At 43.9% G+C, this 14675-nt stretch overlaps 1 protein-coding gene across 1 annotated transcript in view; it reads right to left on the bottom strand.

Moving 5' to 3' along the window:
- Window positions 1-5700, bottom strand: part of CA8 (carbonic anhydrase 8) — a 99529-nt gene extending 93829 nt beyond the window's left edge. The window contains exons 1-2 of the mRNA XM_024572197.4: window positions 5103-5700; window positions 3721-3912 (exon numbers count right to left, since the gene is read on the bottom strand). Coding sequence (XP_024427965.1) covers window positions 3721-3912; window positions 5103-5202 — 292 coding nt within the window. The 5' untranslated portion in view covers window positions 5203-5700. The remainder of the gene's footprint in view (window positions 1-3720; window positions 3913-5102) is intronic.
- Window positions 5701-14675: the final 8975 nt, after the last annotated feature.

Genomic DNA, 14675 nt, shown 5'->3' with positions numbered 1-14675 from the left:
GTCAGTGCAGGTTCACCCACCGTAACAAATGTACCACTCTGGTTCCCCCCTCTCACCTGCGGTCAGAAAACAGATGCTGACGGCCAGCTACCAGCCACACAAGGCCTCCCCTGACCAAACCTACAAAGCCTCCTCCAACAACAGGGCCAGCCCTTACCTAATCACCTAACTGTGACACCCACCGGACCATGTTCCTGCCCGGGTGCACAGAGCTTCCAATCCACTTTTTAGACTCATTCCTAAATATGAACAATGAACCGGACATCACTGGACATTTGAGGAAAACCTCCAATAATAAAAGAGAGCAAAACAAATAGAAGGAACCCAGAATAAACAGACACATGAAGAGAAAAGAAAAAAGCCATACAGAAAAGAATGGAGACATTCTGCATTCATGAAATAAATGCTGGATGTTAGAAAGTAAAACAATGTATAGAATAAGCACGACTTTTCAGAAATTAAAAACAGCTAGCATTAGTTAAAAATTCAGTAGAAAATCGGGAAGATATTAGTTGAGGATATCTAAAGAAAGTAGAAAAAACAAAGAAAAATAAGAGTTACTGAAAGAAGATACAAAGGAAAAACAGAAAATTTTTCAATGAAATAACATAAGAAAATTTCTGAGACATTTCTAAGAAACCCTGACTGTAACGGCCCACCTAGTACCCAACACAGAGAATGAAAAAGAACCACACCAAAGCACATGGCTGTAAAATGTCAAAGCAATAGCAGTAAAGAGATTGGAAAAGCTCCCAGAGAGAGAAAGAGGTCACACGGAAGGGCTGACAGGCAGGATGGCACTAAACCTTTCCACCTTGACACTGGAGCATGGGAGGCAAAGCAGCTCTGGCGTCAAATACCAGAGCGAGCTCTTCTGGCCTGGGCTGCTTTGCCAGGCCCACCCCAGTCACGGGAGACACACGCAAACTTGCAAGGTAACCCAGCTTTACCCCCACATGCCCTTTCTCAGGAGGTTATGAGCAGATGAATTGTAGAAGGGGACAGACCTAGAAAGTCCCTGAAATGAGCCAACAACCCCACAAGAGAATGTCACAGCATCCAGAAAACATGGGATCGCACACGGGAGACAGGGAAAGGGACTTTCTGGGCTTGCGTCCCGGGGAGCTGCAGGAACGGCTGCACGGCAGGCCTGGAGAGCCAGTGGACCAGACCAGGGCAGGAATACAGGGAAGGGAGGCCGCCAGGGGCAGGAGGAAGAATGGGTGAAAGGGAGGGAAGGGTAATTTAATATGTTTCAATGTCCTGGAAGAAGATCTGCCATACGTCAGAGAGTTTGAAAATAAAATCGTGAAAGATAAACTTAAAAATCACTAAAAAAAACTTAAAAAAAAACAAAAATATATTAAGTCTAGGGGAAGAAAAACATATTCAATAAGGGAAATAAATATAACCTCAGCCAGAAATAGTAGTTACATAACCATCATAATAAGAACGCTATTAATTTAAATAAAAATTATAATTTAAGTATAGGAACAAAGGGGAGCAAAATCACAGAGTGGAAGGGTAATAAGAGAATTAGCTTCATCTTCCAGAGCAGGGAGTTCGTAGGTATCTTAAATATCAAAGCAGGACGGTGTACACATTTTATCAAGAAGTACGGCAGCAGGAGAAACAGCTAAGTGCTGGAAGCGACTGTCACCACGACAGAACATTTTAAGTGGGAGGCAAGGGTTATAATCTAGAGGGAGAGAGAAATACAGTACTAGTCAACTATTTAAATTATATTTACATTCTATTTTGATAAAGATAAAACTTGAATTAAATAAATGAATGTCAAGGTGTTCAGGGCTTGTAGACTATTCCTTTGAGAAGCTTAAATAGCCTAGAAAATAAATAAATAAACTGGTCCAGACGTGGAAATTTTAAGTCTGAAGAAACACTGAAGAAAGGATTATATATAGTGGCCGAAAGGAGATGGGGCATCTGAAGGAATAAGTTCTCTCTGAGAAGATCAGAGTAAGGGGTCTGGAGCCCATGTGTCCAAAATAGACCTAGACAGACAGACAGACAGACAGACAGCTCTTTCTCAGTGATGAGGGGTAGAGGGTGGAGGAGAACCAACTGGCAAATGGAGGTACATGAGGAAGAAACATACTTGTGGTTAAAGGACAATAACAGTGCTTCACAGTCTCTTTCGGGGGCGAGGAGGCGGCCAAGGAAAGTGTTTGAGAAGTTACCCGGAGAAAATGTTCATTTCACTGAGATCAAGTAAATCGGATCTTACAGCAGGACGGACACACGCTGTCTTGACTGATGGTATTTGTACTCAGTCATCCTTCTGTGTTCCCATAAAGCTTTCTGGCACTTGCCATCATCACGCCAACAGTAAGACTTGAAAGGATGTGCTTCTACTAGACTATGACTCCTCGAGAACCATCTTGTCCATTTGTATACACCCACCAGGGAGTTGCGATCACGCGTGTCGTCATGTAGGTATAGAAACATTTTATTCCCGAAAGTACAGAAGCATGTCAACACACACACACAGTACCTTACAATGTTTTTATAGGCCAGAAGTCAGCATTCAGTTATTTTACTACATACTTTTTAAATAATACATACTGTCCCATCGTAGATTAACCCGTCCACCTCGAATAGTCCGATTTAAATTCAAATTCACTCCTGAAGCTGTCTCTCTGAGTACGTATCCAGCAGTCTGTCTCGGGTGGTGCCCATACTGTGACCTCAGAACAGCAGGGGAGACTACATGAACCTATGACTGTCTCACGGATTCTGAATTAAAGCTTGGGGACATTCACAATGGATAAAAAAAATCCATAAGTGGCCATTAATATCTGTCCAGCCTAATAATTAACCCGATTTTATGTTTTAAAATATCAAATTTACTGATCCAGAATTAATTTGAGCACAGTTGGTCTCCATTAAGCACGTCCTATTATTTAAACATATTTAATTTTACAGTTTTCCTCAGAGGGAAATAATAGTCTTTATTCACCATGAATAGCATAATATTAATGCTAATTTTTAGAATTCTGCTGTCTTCTCCACTACATTTAAGCTGAAAACCAATTTCCTTGGTAACTGCTCAACACCTTTTCCATAAAACATTTCAGACCCATCTCAAATAGGTTCAGATGGGGAGCAAGGGGGTTTAAAAAATAAATAAGAAGGAAGAGCTTTGTTTGCTACTCAAATCTTTTGCTGAGTTTAAAGGATATTTTTTACTGCTATTGGTGAAAATTCTCTCTATTAGTTAGAGGACTAATAGAGGATTGCTGTTTAAATCATTCATTAGTTGTCATTAACGTAGTGGAAATATGAATTTGAAAAAGTCTCTCTGGAATGCCAGATAATGTCAATAAATCCTAATTTCTAGTTTTACAATACAGTCAAACAAAGAATTATCATTATGTAAATGATGTAAGCTAATCAACAATTTAGGACAAAATTCACATTTCTACACCTGCATACACCTTTCCACAAGTTCCGCAGGGTGTACGTTGACCACCTAAGGTTGTTAGAGTAACGCCAGACTCACATCTTCATTATTTCATCCCTTCACTCTTCCAAAAATGTTTCAGAAAACAATTCCTAAAAATGCACTGTACAATACATAAAGGTACTTGACCATGGAGCTATGGTAGTTCCACCTTTAAGGTCATCCAAGCTAAACGAGTGTTTAATAGCTCCAAAAATACCTCAAGTTTACAAGAGCAGGCAAAGCATCTTCTAAAATACCTGATTTTGACTTCAGGATAACCTGGATGGTATGTCCATCATTGGTGACCTCACAGTCCCGACAGACTACATAATTTGGCGAGAGGCGGACATCCAGCAGTGACGGGTCATATCTGGCTTCTCTGGAATTCAGGTTAATGGGAGACTGGTATTCCCCATTCGCATCAGGGAACACCAAGCCCCATTCCACACCTAAGGACAAAATGAAGCACACTTATAGTGGTTTAAGAAAGAGTTACAGTGAAATCTAACATGTTAAAACTAGTGTGAACAGTTTATAATACTTGACATTAAGTGGGTTATGACTACCATCTCTATAGGGTGAAATGTGGTAAATGTGTGTGAATCTTTGGGTTTATATTTCGAATGACATAATATCAAATACCACATGCAAAACCTTGAGCTCACATAACATTCTGTTTGTATTTGTCCACAGAAATGTAAAAATGTATGACTAAGAAATTTAGGTCATCTTTAAGTGACTAGAAAAAATAGTGCCACACAAATTTCTTCTGCTCATCAGTTCAAGTCCAGTACTCGGGAAATACCTGCAAGTCTCAACACGCTTAGTGAGAGCCCAAAACCATAAATCTGATGCTAGTGAATAAACCTCTTATCAGAAATGCAAATACAGTATTTTGAAGTGTACCTATATACAGTACAGGTACACATGCCTACCTGCATACTCATACATATATACTCTTTCCATGTTTTTATAATTCAAATGATAAATTCTACATTTTTTTCATAGATGTAGTCAACATCAGCACGAGTGGTTGGCTATTTTAACAGACCTACATTTTCAGGGATAAATTTAGGAACCTAAACTTTTTTAAAAAGTCAACCCCTTCTCACCAAGCCCACTGATTCAGCCTGAAATTTAGGACATGTCTGGAAAGAATTAGCCATGTTAATGTCCTTCAGGAACACAGTAGAAGCAGAATACTTTTCCTTGCACCAGGGTCCACATAGCAAGCAAGAAACGAATAGTTTCACTAACACTGTATTCTCAAGGTGTTGAGTAATGGGTAAGGCTGCTCCTCTTAGCTACTCAGGAGGCAAGGCATGGCACAGCTGCAGCTTTAAGGCTTGCCCTCCGGATGAAGGCAGGTGCCAACAGCTGCCGGGCAGGAAGGCCAGGCTCCCCAACCCGAATGCAGGAGGCAGGCCCGCCCGCTCTCCCTGCTGAGCCTTCTGCCCCGAGACAGGCCGCGGGAATGGGAAAGTGACAGGGACCCACGTGGGAAAGAGGGGACGCGGAGGTGCTCGGAGCGCCAGGGAGCAGAAGTGTGCAGAGCCCAGCGCTGGGCAAAACACACGCGACGCGCAGCCCCGCACGCGCCGTCCCGGGACCCCAGCCACCTCAAAATGCGGCGGGTTACCTTCTTCGTAGCCCCACTCCACGCCCTCTTCTTCCTCCTCCTCATCCTCCTCCTTCTCGGGGAAGGCGACGGAATCTTCGATGAAGCTCAGATCAGCCATGGAGAAGCTGTGTGTCCTCTCGGCGCTGTCGCCGACTGTGCCCGCGCCCCTGCAGAGTAAGCGGGCCTGAGCGGGGGTGTGAGCGTGTGAGTGTGAGAGGGTGAAAGTGCGCTTGTGAGTGCACGAGGGAGTGTGAGAGAGTGTGCGAGTGTGAGCGCGCGGTGAAAGGCAATGTAGGTGTAGCTGCGCGTGTGTGAGTGTGAGCGCGAGTGCGAGCGGCGTGCGCTCGGTCCCGAGTTCTAGCGCGGCCGGCGCGGGAGGCGCGTCCCAAGTCCCCGCGGAGCGCGGGAGAAGGAGAAGCGGCGGCTCGCCTAGTGAGAGGGCGAATTATAAACCCGGCCGGGGCGTGTCTGGCACGTGAGGACCCGCCCCCTTGGCTGCGTGGCCCGAGGACCCGGGGAAGGACCGCAGGAGAAAGCCCTGGGGCTACCGCGCAGAGCCCGCGGAAACCGCGGGGTCCGCCCCGGACCGGCTCTCGCGGCCCTTGCCCGGGCCCCGCGCCTGCGGTCCAGAACCTGGTGAGTCACCCAGGGTCTGTGCTCGGACCTCGGTGTGCGGAGCCTAGGCCGGGGCCTTTCTAGTCTCGCTCCTGTTCACCCTAACTCCAGGAAATGACCAAAAACCAAGAAAGAGGGCCGGGGAGGAGGAAGGTGGATTGCCTAAGGTAGGGGAAATGAGAGGGCTGGGAGACCCCGTAAGAAACTAAAGGTCGTTCCCCACTCCGAATCTTCATTTCTCAGTATTTACTTTTTAATCCTCCCTGGCAACACAGTGGAAACAAGTAGGGAAAAACTTCCAAGAAACTTGTAGTTCCTAAAAACATTTAAGAAAAAAAATACTTTAATCAAGAGAGGTAAATATAATTTAGGGACATTTTTCCATTAAACAAATATTTCAAAGGCAAGAGGAGTGAAAGGTAATAAAGAGCGTTTGTTGTCGGTTTCCGACCCCGGGGTGCTGCTGCCGAGGCAGCGAGCTGTGTGCACAGCTCCTGGTCGCCTAATGAAGTCGTGTAAATAATGAAATGCACACATTGCGCAAGGAGCAGGAACTTCCCTGATCCAAAGAGGTGGCATGGTTACCTCTTAAATATGCTTCCCAGTCCGGTGTTAATGACTTTGGCCCTCGTTCCAACGCCTTTGAACGCTTTAATCAATAAACCCCGAGCAGATTAACGCCACGTTTTTAGAATGTGCTGTTACAAGGTATCTGTGTGTAATCAGCTCAGATTTGGACCTTCAGTAAATTTGTTTTTATATGCTCTGTGCGCTCACTAAAGTGTCTGCTAGCAGTTCGAATAGTGGTCTCCTAAATCATACCACCCTTATGAGTGTTTAATTCCTCATGTAAGGACGAAGATGCTCAGTTTGGGGATTTGGGGTTTCTGTTGTCCACTGCCCGCTTGGCCCCCCTTTTTTAAAAAGCCACTTTATGGGCTATTAGAAATTTCTCCAGAAAATGGATTGGGACTAAAAGGGGGGAAATTCAATCAATCTGCCACTTTCTAGAATGTTTAGCAAAATACGTGAAAGCTATTGGTCAGCTTTACCTTTGAGGATAACCTGTGGATTTCATGTAATTCGAATAATTTCTTTGTCCTTAACACAACACCAGACAGTCCACCATTCAGTGTGAGAGAAACTAAATTCATTCTTTACTCACTGCCTTGTGGATGTTCTTTTGTGAATAGTCTCTGCTCTGCACATTGGTGAGCCTGAGTTTGACAGAAGCGAAAGTCTATCCTAAGGCTATAGCTATTAAAAACAAGAAACACTACACCAAATGTAAGTCCTTTCCTCTGAAGTTCTTCTAAAAAGGAATATCTCATTTCTTTCTCATTTCATGAAAACTTCTTCAGAATCTGGGAAGTTTTATAAACTTTCTTTTAAAAATATGTTCACGCATTGATCGTGTGCCGCAGCTAATGGACCCTCTGGAGAGGTCCACAATAAAATCGTGTTGCCAGGGGAGCCCATCAGCAGCGTTGGTTTCTCTCTGCTCCCAAACGGACACAGATGCTGCATGGTAGCCGTTGTGTGACCACCAGTTGCATTTAAACTATCGCGTGAATTATAAGGATGTTTACTAAACCAGAGGACAGCAAAATCACCACGGCAAAGAAACTCCACTTGCCATGGGTAAATGGTGTGCCATATTTACAGCAGATAGGCTGAAAGACCAAATTGTTAATAGTCCATTTTTCACCTAACAGATAATTTTCCATATAGCCAACAATGAATCCCTGGTCGTACATGCAGTTTACTACTAGACAAACATGTTTATCCATATTCTTTCTGAATTTTTCAACATCATGTGTATAATGTCACTCCTCTCAAGCCTAGGGTGCCCTGTCCAGAAACATATGAGCCATTCCACAGTGCATCCAAATACTCAATTAACAGCCTTAATTGCTTTGAGACTGTGTGCTTCAGATTTCTGCTAATTAACAGCACCTTAAGACCTTCTCTTCTCTGGTCCCTGTACTATATTATCACTAAAGATGGAATTTCTATTTCTAGTTATTATAAGGTATCTGCCACCATAAAACCTAAACACACAGATAAAGATATAGGGCAATTCTTTGATTTACAAAATAGAACAAGAACACCTAAATCTAATATCTAAGAATCTAAAAATATTCATGATCTATATTTGAACATAAGTACTCCACATATCCTTCTATATAATTTTAATGCATCTCAACCTAATACCATATTTGATTCTTTAAATTAACTTTACATTATTCATTGTTATTATTTGCATAACTGAGGTCAAACAACATAGTAGCACAGCTCATTATAACTAAGACCTATATAGCTAATTACCATTTGATAGTATAAATAGAAATACCTAAAGGAGACAAGCCTACCTGGATGTCAAAGGAACAAAGAGTTAAGATTGCATCCAGCACCCAGTACCTACACAACCCTCTCCTCCCAATCTTTTCTCACCCGTTTGCTGTCTTTCCAAGCTTTCTGATTATAGTGGTGAGGTTTGGCCCTAGAACTGTCTTAAACAACCATTTCCTCCTTGTGTGCACCTAATGCTCTGGAGAAAACTCGAGGATAGAGCTAACATGTGCATGTCAAATCCTTTCCAACCAGGCTATGGACTTCAGCAGCAATGAATGATGTCCCTTCCTATGCACTGCTCCGCAGTAGGCACTCTTAAGAGACGCCAGTATGAATCAAACCTTTTTTCTGCCTTCAAGGAATGCACAGTTCTCTTGGAGGCAGGGGGAGGACGTTAAATAATTAATGATAATAAAGGCAATATATTAAATAGAAATGTAAGTACCATTACATCTAAGGGAGACGCAACTCATATACATGGAAACAATCCAGGAAGGTGTCCTGAAAGAATGTCATTTGAGACAAACCAAAAACGATAAATGCATGGGACTCGGGGGACAGTGAGTGAGTGAACAGCACTGCAAGCATGAGCCATGGTGCCAACTACTGGCAATGCCCCGTGAAGAGCAGTTCCCTCCTCTGAGTACCTTCTGTGGCCTGCCAAGACCAGTCCTCACAAACTGAGGGCTTCCCGGGGCTCCGGGCTGAGGTAGAACACTTCTCCAGTTGTTGCGTTTGTTCGTCTGGCGTTTGCTGCTTCAGTACTGACATAAAAGTTTTCCTCATTTTATACACTTTGAATTCTAAAGGTTTCAATCTTTTTTTTTTTACAAGGCAAGAAACTCGGATTCTTTCACATTTATTTCTTCCACTGACTAATCTCATTATTTTGCCTACTTCAAGTTATGTTATAAGGCTACTCTTCTTAGCCTTTGGTCTTCAGAACCATCAGCTTTTAGCCTTAGGGTTCAGTGTGGCTGAGGCAAATCGCGTTCTTTCTGTCATCGCAGCCCCTCTCTGTGAGATTACACCTCACTGCTTTGACGAATGAAATACGGCGGCAGTGCAGGCACCACTTTCTCAGAGAAGCTTTAGTAGTTACCGTGTGGCTCCACATCCGTGTTGTCCCTCTGCCCCCCAATTACCCAGTTCAAGAAAGGCACTGTTCCCTCCATCTGGACCCTAGAATGAAGAAAACCCACCCATAGATCAGAGCGCAGGCAAGCGGAAGTCAACATGGAATGTGGGAAATAAACCTTTGTTTTATAAGCCACTGACATCTGGGAGTCATTTGTTACAGCCGCATAACCTACCAAAAGTTGACTGTTAAAGGAAACCACCAGGTAAACGTGAGTCCAAGGGCAATTTTTATTTGTTCAAATACTTTTTTGCATGTCTTTTTCTTCAAAGTAGAAGTACCTCTCTGGCCTGCAAGGAAACTAAACAGTCTAAAACAGGACTCTTATCAACACCTTGCAAATTTCTCAGAAGCCCTGGCTCTAACTAGGACCCTCCCAACCTCACCACTCAGTGAGAAAACCCTTACCCATGGAAAATCCCTGTCGCCTCTCAGTAGCCAGGGGCCGTAGCTCTCCTCCCATCTCTGAGGTCACACCAGTTACGCCTGAAGCCCTACACCTACTTCAGCACCCGAATGACAGCAGGTGAAGTTCTGATGTTGAAGATCACTGTATTGATGATGCCGTCATCTACCTTCTCTGGGGTGCCCTCCTAGCACATACAAATCCGCTGCTCACGTGGTTTCATGTGCTTCCCTAATACCCTGTACAGACAGATCTCTAGCCCTGAAATTAGCATTGTGTTTTAAGGGTGTAATTTATAACCACCTTCTCCAATAAACAATGAGCTCCCAGGAGCACAGGGTTCATCTTACTCCTCTCTGTGTCCCCCAGGCAGCACACGGAAGGCACTTAGCAATTCCGTTCCCTGTGCCACCAGCCGTACGGTGACCGACCAGCCTTTAGGACTATCAGTGCAGTAGAGTCCCGACCACCGAGGCAGAGGCTTTCGGGGTGCACCGGGGCCGTGAAGAAGGGAGTAGCAGAGCACACTTGGCGGCAGGTGTGCCAATAGGGGCTTTAAAGGCGAAGCTGGGTCTTACAAGATAAATAAGTGTTCTTTTGCCCACAGAAGGAAGGAGGTAAGAAAATGCCAGTTAAAAGGAAAAACAAGCAACAAAAACTCAAATATAGAAGCCAGTGTGGGTTCACTTTTTGATCAAGATTATTTTCTTTTTGATGGTGTGAATAGTTTTTCCATGGTGTCAATAAAGTGCAAAGTGATGCATTTAAATAGTACGTCTATGTGTGTTTTAGAGATTTTTTAAAACATGATTCAGAATAATCTCATGACACAAAATACAAGGTAAATGATATGCTTAGATGAGAACACACTGTTGACAGAACAATTCTAAAAACATATTAGGGCCTCTTTAATATTAAGAGAGGATGCAGTGGCCAAATTAGAATGGCCTTTTGGCCACACCAATACTTCAGTTCCCAAGCATCTGGGACACCTCACTCTGCCTGCAGCACGCTGCTGGCTGTCAGAGACGCAGGAAGGCCTGTTGTGCAGGGTGGCAAACCAATTCATGAGACAGTAACAGTCTGAACACTGATTTTCTGCAAAGACAGCTGCTGTCATCCCTCCCCTCCAGTGGGCACATGCTGCTCTTCCTGTTGAGGGGGCGGCTGTTTCTCCTCCACTTCACCACGTCTGGTTTTGTGACTTGCTTTGTCTCATAGACTGTGCTGGAGTGACCCTGTGCCAGTTCGGGGCATCGTTTTTAAGAGGGCTGGCCCACTCCTCTTTTGCTCTTGGAAACCAGTTCTCATGTGAAAACCCCTACTACCCCGAGCCCGCCATGCTGTGAGGAAGCCCAAGCTGTCTACAAGGTGATACAAGGAGGGACACAGAGGCACAGATGTGTGGGGAACGCCCTCCACTACCTTCCAGCCCAGCTTAGTCGCCAGCTGAATGTAGCCAAGTGAGCGACCCCAGCTGACAGCAGGAAAATGGCCCACAGTCCTGCCTGAATTCCTGGCCCCGAGAATCATGAGAAATCATAATTCATTGTTTTAAGCCACTGAGGTTTGGAATGGTTTATTATAAAGCATAGATGACAGAAACACGCACTTATGCACCAGATCCTCTGCAAGCACTTCCCATAGATTATTTCCTTTAATTCTCATAACAGCCTCAGTAACATCATCCCATCTTCAGAAGAGAACAGGCAGGCTCGGACTCCTCCGTGGCCACAGAGGTGGTGAGTGCCCTGAGGTCTGCTCTCTGCAGAACCTGTGCTCGGAGCCGCCAGACTTTCTGCCTTCAGCGTTGGGGGAGTAGGCAAATGTGCTCCATCTCTATCACCGGAACGTGGGTGGTAGGAACACTGTCGGGAACCAAACACCAACTCAAAAGCACACTCCAGCCCTACCGCATCCTGCCTCTGGGCAAACTGGGAGACATACTGGACTGGCCTTGGCAGCTGGGGTCAGAGGGTCAAAAAGAGAAGGGTAAAGGCATCAAAGTTGGAAAAAGAGACATGCAATAACTGAAACTCCTTTTTAATTAATAGACTTTTCAGAGTTTTTGGTTGCAGAAAAATTGAGCAGAAAGAACAAACAGTTGCCATGTAACCTCCCCTCACCTCAGCTTCCCCTGTTAACATCTTGCATCAGTATAGTACACTTGTTGCAATTGATGAGCCAATAATAATGATACATTATTATTAACTAAAGTCCATAGTTTACTTTAGGGTTCACTCTTTGTGTTGTACATTGTGTATAATTTTAAGACTCTGCTTACATATAGAAAAGAGAATACCATGTTGTTGGAATTTTCTCCTAAACCAACCCTACTTTGCAGCCAGGCCTTAATCTGTTCTGTTTTCTCCAGGTCTGACCTCCCCGCTCTAGGTCCTTCTGGGTGGTTTGTTCCATCCTATTCTCTAGCTTGGATGCCACTCCCAGTCCACAGCTTAACCTTCAACCTCAGACTTGCCCAGGTCAGACTAACAAGCCAAGATCAGTGTAGGGTTGTGCTGGCCGTGGCTCTTCCAACACCCGTAATGGAAGGCTGGCGGGAGGGCCCTGACCAGAAGGAATGTGTACTGCTTTGGAAATGGATTGTAATTCCCTCCTGATCTCCTTTCAGGAGCAGCTTCTTGTCCTGTGACTGCTTCTTTCTGCACGTACACACTGAGATCCTGTAGTTTAGATTCACACTCAAAACATGTGCCCCCCTTGCCTTGGACCCTGAAAAACAAGTCTTGGACTCAGGGAGGTGTGGTCCCACTTCACCGATCTGCCGCCATCGCTGCTCCCAGTAATGTGGGTAATAAAGGCTGTGTCTGCTCCTTGCAGTCCTCCTTGTGGGTTTTTCAGCTAATCTGAATGAGCAGCGGAGATCCCCCGGACTCGACCTCCTGCATTATGATTTAATATCTTGATGGATTACAGAGTCTTCTGTCACTGGCTGGTGATTTACTAACCATCTATTATGTGTAATGTGTGTGATGTGATTTAGCTCAATTCACAATAATTTGACAAAAGGTGTAGTTTTGTAGATGAAGCAACCAAAACTTAGAGAATTAAGTGCTTTGCCCACGATCTCACAGCTGAAAATGGGGAAGTTAAGGTTAGAACCAGGTCTAAACAGCTCTACTGCCAACATTCATCCTGTAACCGTTCCTCACCTCCCAGTCAGGTTTGAGCCGCCATTCTACCAAAAAGTCCATTAGTGATTCATCCATTAACATTTGCAAGCACCTCTCAATGGGATAGGAATTAAGTGCCTACTTAGCAGTCTGAGATGCTACTCCTCGATAACAGAAAGCACGCAAGATGTTCTATATTAAATGTTTCTATTTCATAAAGAGTCTGTGTAATGAGGAGGAACCAGGGACACTAATGAAATACACAAAGCCATCAACATCTTTAACACTAATGGAGAACAGCGTGTTTGCATTATGATCGGAACCCCATTGATTAGGTCTCACTAAATATTACTTTTCGCGTCATTGCCAGTGATGGAAGAGAAAGTCTGGCTTGGGGCTAAGTAACACTAAGCAATAAACAAGACGAACTGCACTTGTTTCAACTGGGCCTTAAATATTTAAAATGTAGTAACGTTCAACATTATAGCTTGATATTTCCCATCTCAACAAAAGAGATAATAGAGAAATAGACGACAACTCCAACGGGAGAGAGAGAGATGAGACAATGATTATCAGATATTTATTTAAAGTAGTCTTCTCCAAAAGTCTGATGGAAAAACTAATTAAATGCATTATCAATAGGATAATATGCTATGTTGAAAGAAAATATAGCATAATGGTTTTGTTGTTTAATTTTGATGCTGATCACGTTACTGAACCTCATTTCCCATCAATAAAATGAGAACAATAATGGTACCAAACCAAAAGGAGCGTGGGAAGATTAAATAAGTTAATACAGACAATGCACTTAAACCAGAAAGCCAGTTCTACTAGAAGGCTTGTTTTGGAAATGCAGATCTGTCCCCACTCAGCTGATGCATTAGGGAACAACCTGAGCACAAACTTGCCTGTCTGCTTCTGCCACTCGAGTCTTCGAGAAACTCGACATGCACCCAGAAAACTGCGCCCATTTCAAATGTCTTTCATGGCTTTTCCAGACTGAAGAGATCCTGAAGATCCATTAATTTTACTTTATTTTTTAAAAGATTTTATTTAATTTTTTTTAGAGAAAGGGGAAGGAGGGAGAAAGAGAGAGAGAGAGAAGCATCGATGTGCGAGAGATACATTGATTGGTTGCCTCTTGCACACCCCCAGCCGAGAATCTGGCTGGCAATCCAGGCACGTGCCCTGACTGGGAGTCGAACCAGCGACCTTTCAGTTTGCAGGCCAGCATTCAATCCACTGAGCCACACCAGCCAGGGCAGATCCCTTCATTTGAAAGGCAAAGTCCAGAAAGGCCATGTGATTCCCCAAGTTTACACCTCCAGTTCAGGGAAAGCAACACTGGGACGAAGTTTCACATCTCTTTTTGATGCTTGACATTCTTTTCACTCCTCACTGACTTTCAGCATTTCTCTTCATCTAGAAATGTCCAACCCTGAACTCTCACAACTTCTCTTTTCTAACTGATGCTCTCTGGGTTTCCAAGTTTCTCTCTGACAACACACTTTCTTCCTGGAGTTTTTTAGCAGGGGCTCCCTAACAGTTCCCTTGTAAGCTGGAGCTATGCTAGACATCCCTAACGCAATGAGAATACCCAACCCTTCCAACAGTTACTCTATTCGTTTCAGTGCCTGTTTTTCTACCAGCCTGGTGTTTTACTAACGTGTACAGAGTGAGTCTTGTCCTGCTGTAAAGAAAAGTCTTCTGATCTAGACTAACTCTTACAATTATCCCAAGTGAACAAAATTTAATAATGTCAGTATATCGTGTCTGCGAGAAATAAAAAATCCTAGCTCATTTTGTGACCCAGAAAAGGAATCTCTCACAATGAAAGGAAAAAGAACGAAAGGTACTGGGGACAGTCATCTGATAATTCTAACTGACCAACGTGATTCTGAGAGAGCAGCCTTGTGGGCCGTAAGGATTTCAGAAAGCAACGA

Source organism: Desmodus rotundus, chromosome 8, assembly GCF_022682495.2.
Source record: "Desmodus rotundus isolate HL8 chromosome 8, HLdesRot8A.1, whole genome shotgun sequence".
Classification (NCBI taxonomy): Eukaryota; Metazoa; Chordata; class Mammalia; order Chiroptera; family Phyllostomidae; genus Desmodus; species Desmodus rotundus.
Note: the sequence above shows the minus strand (reverse complement) of the source record. Positions and strands in the feature narration are given on the sequence as shown.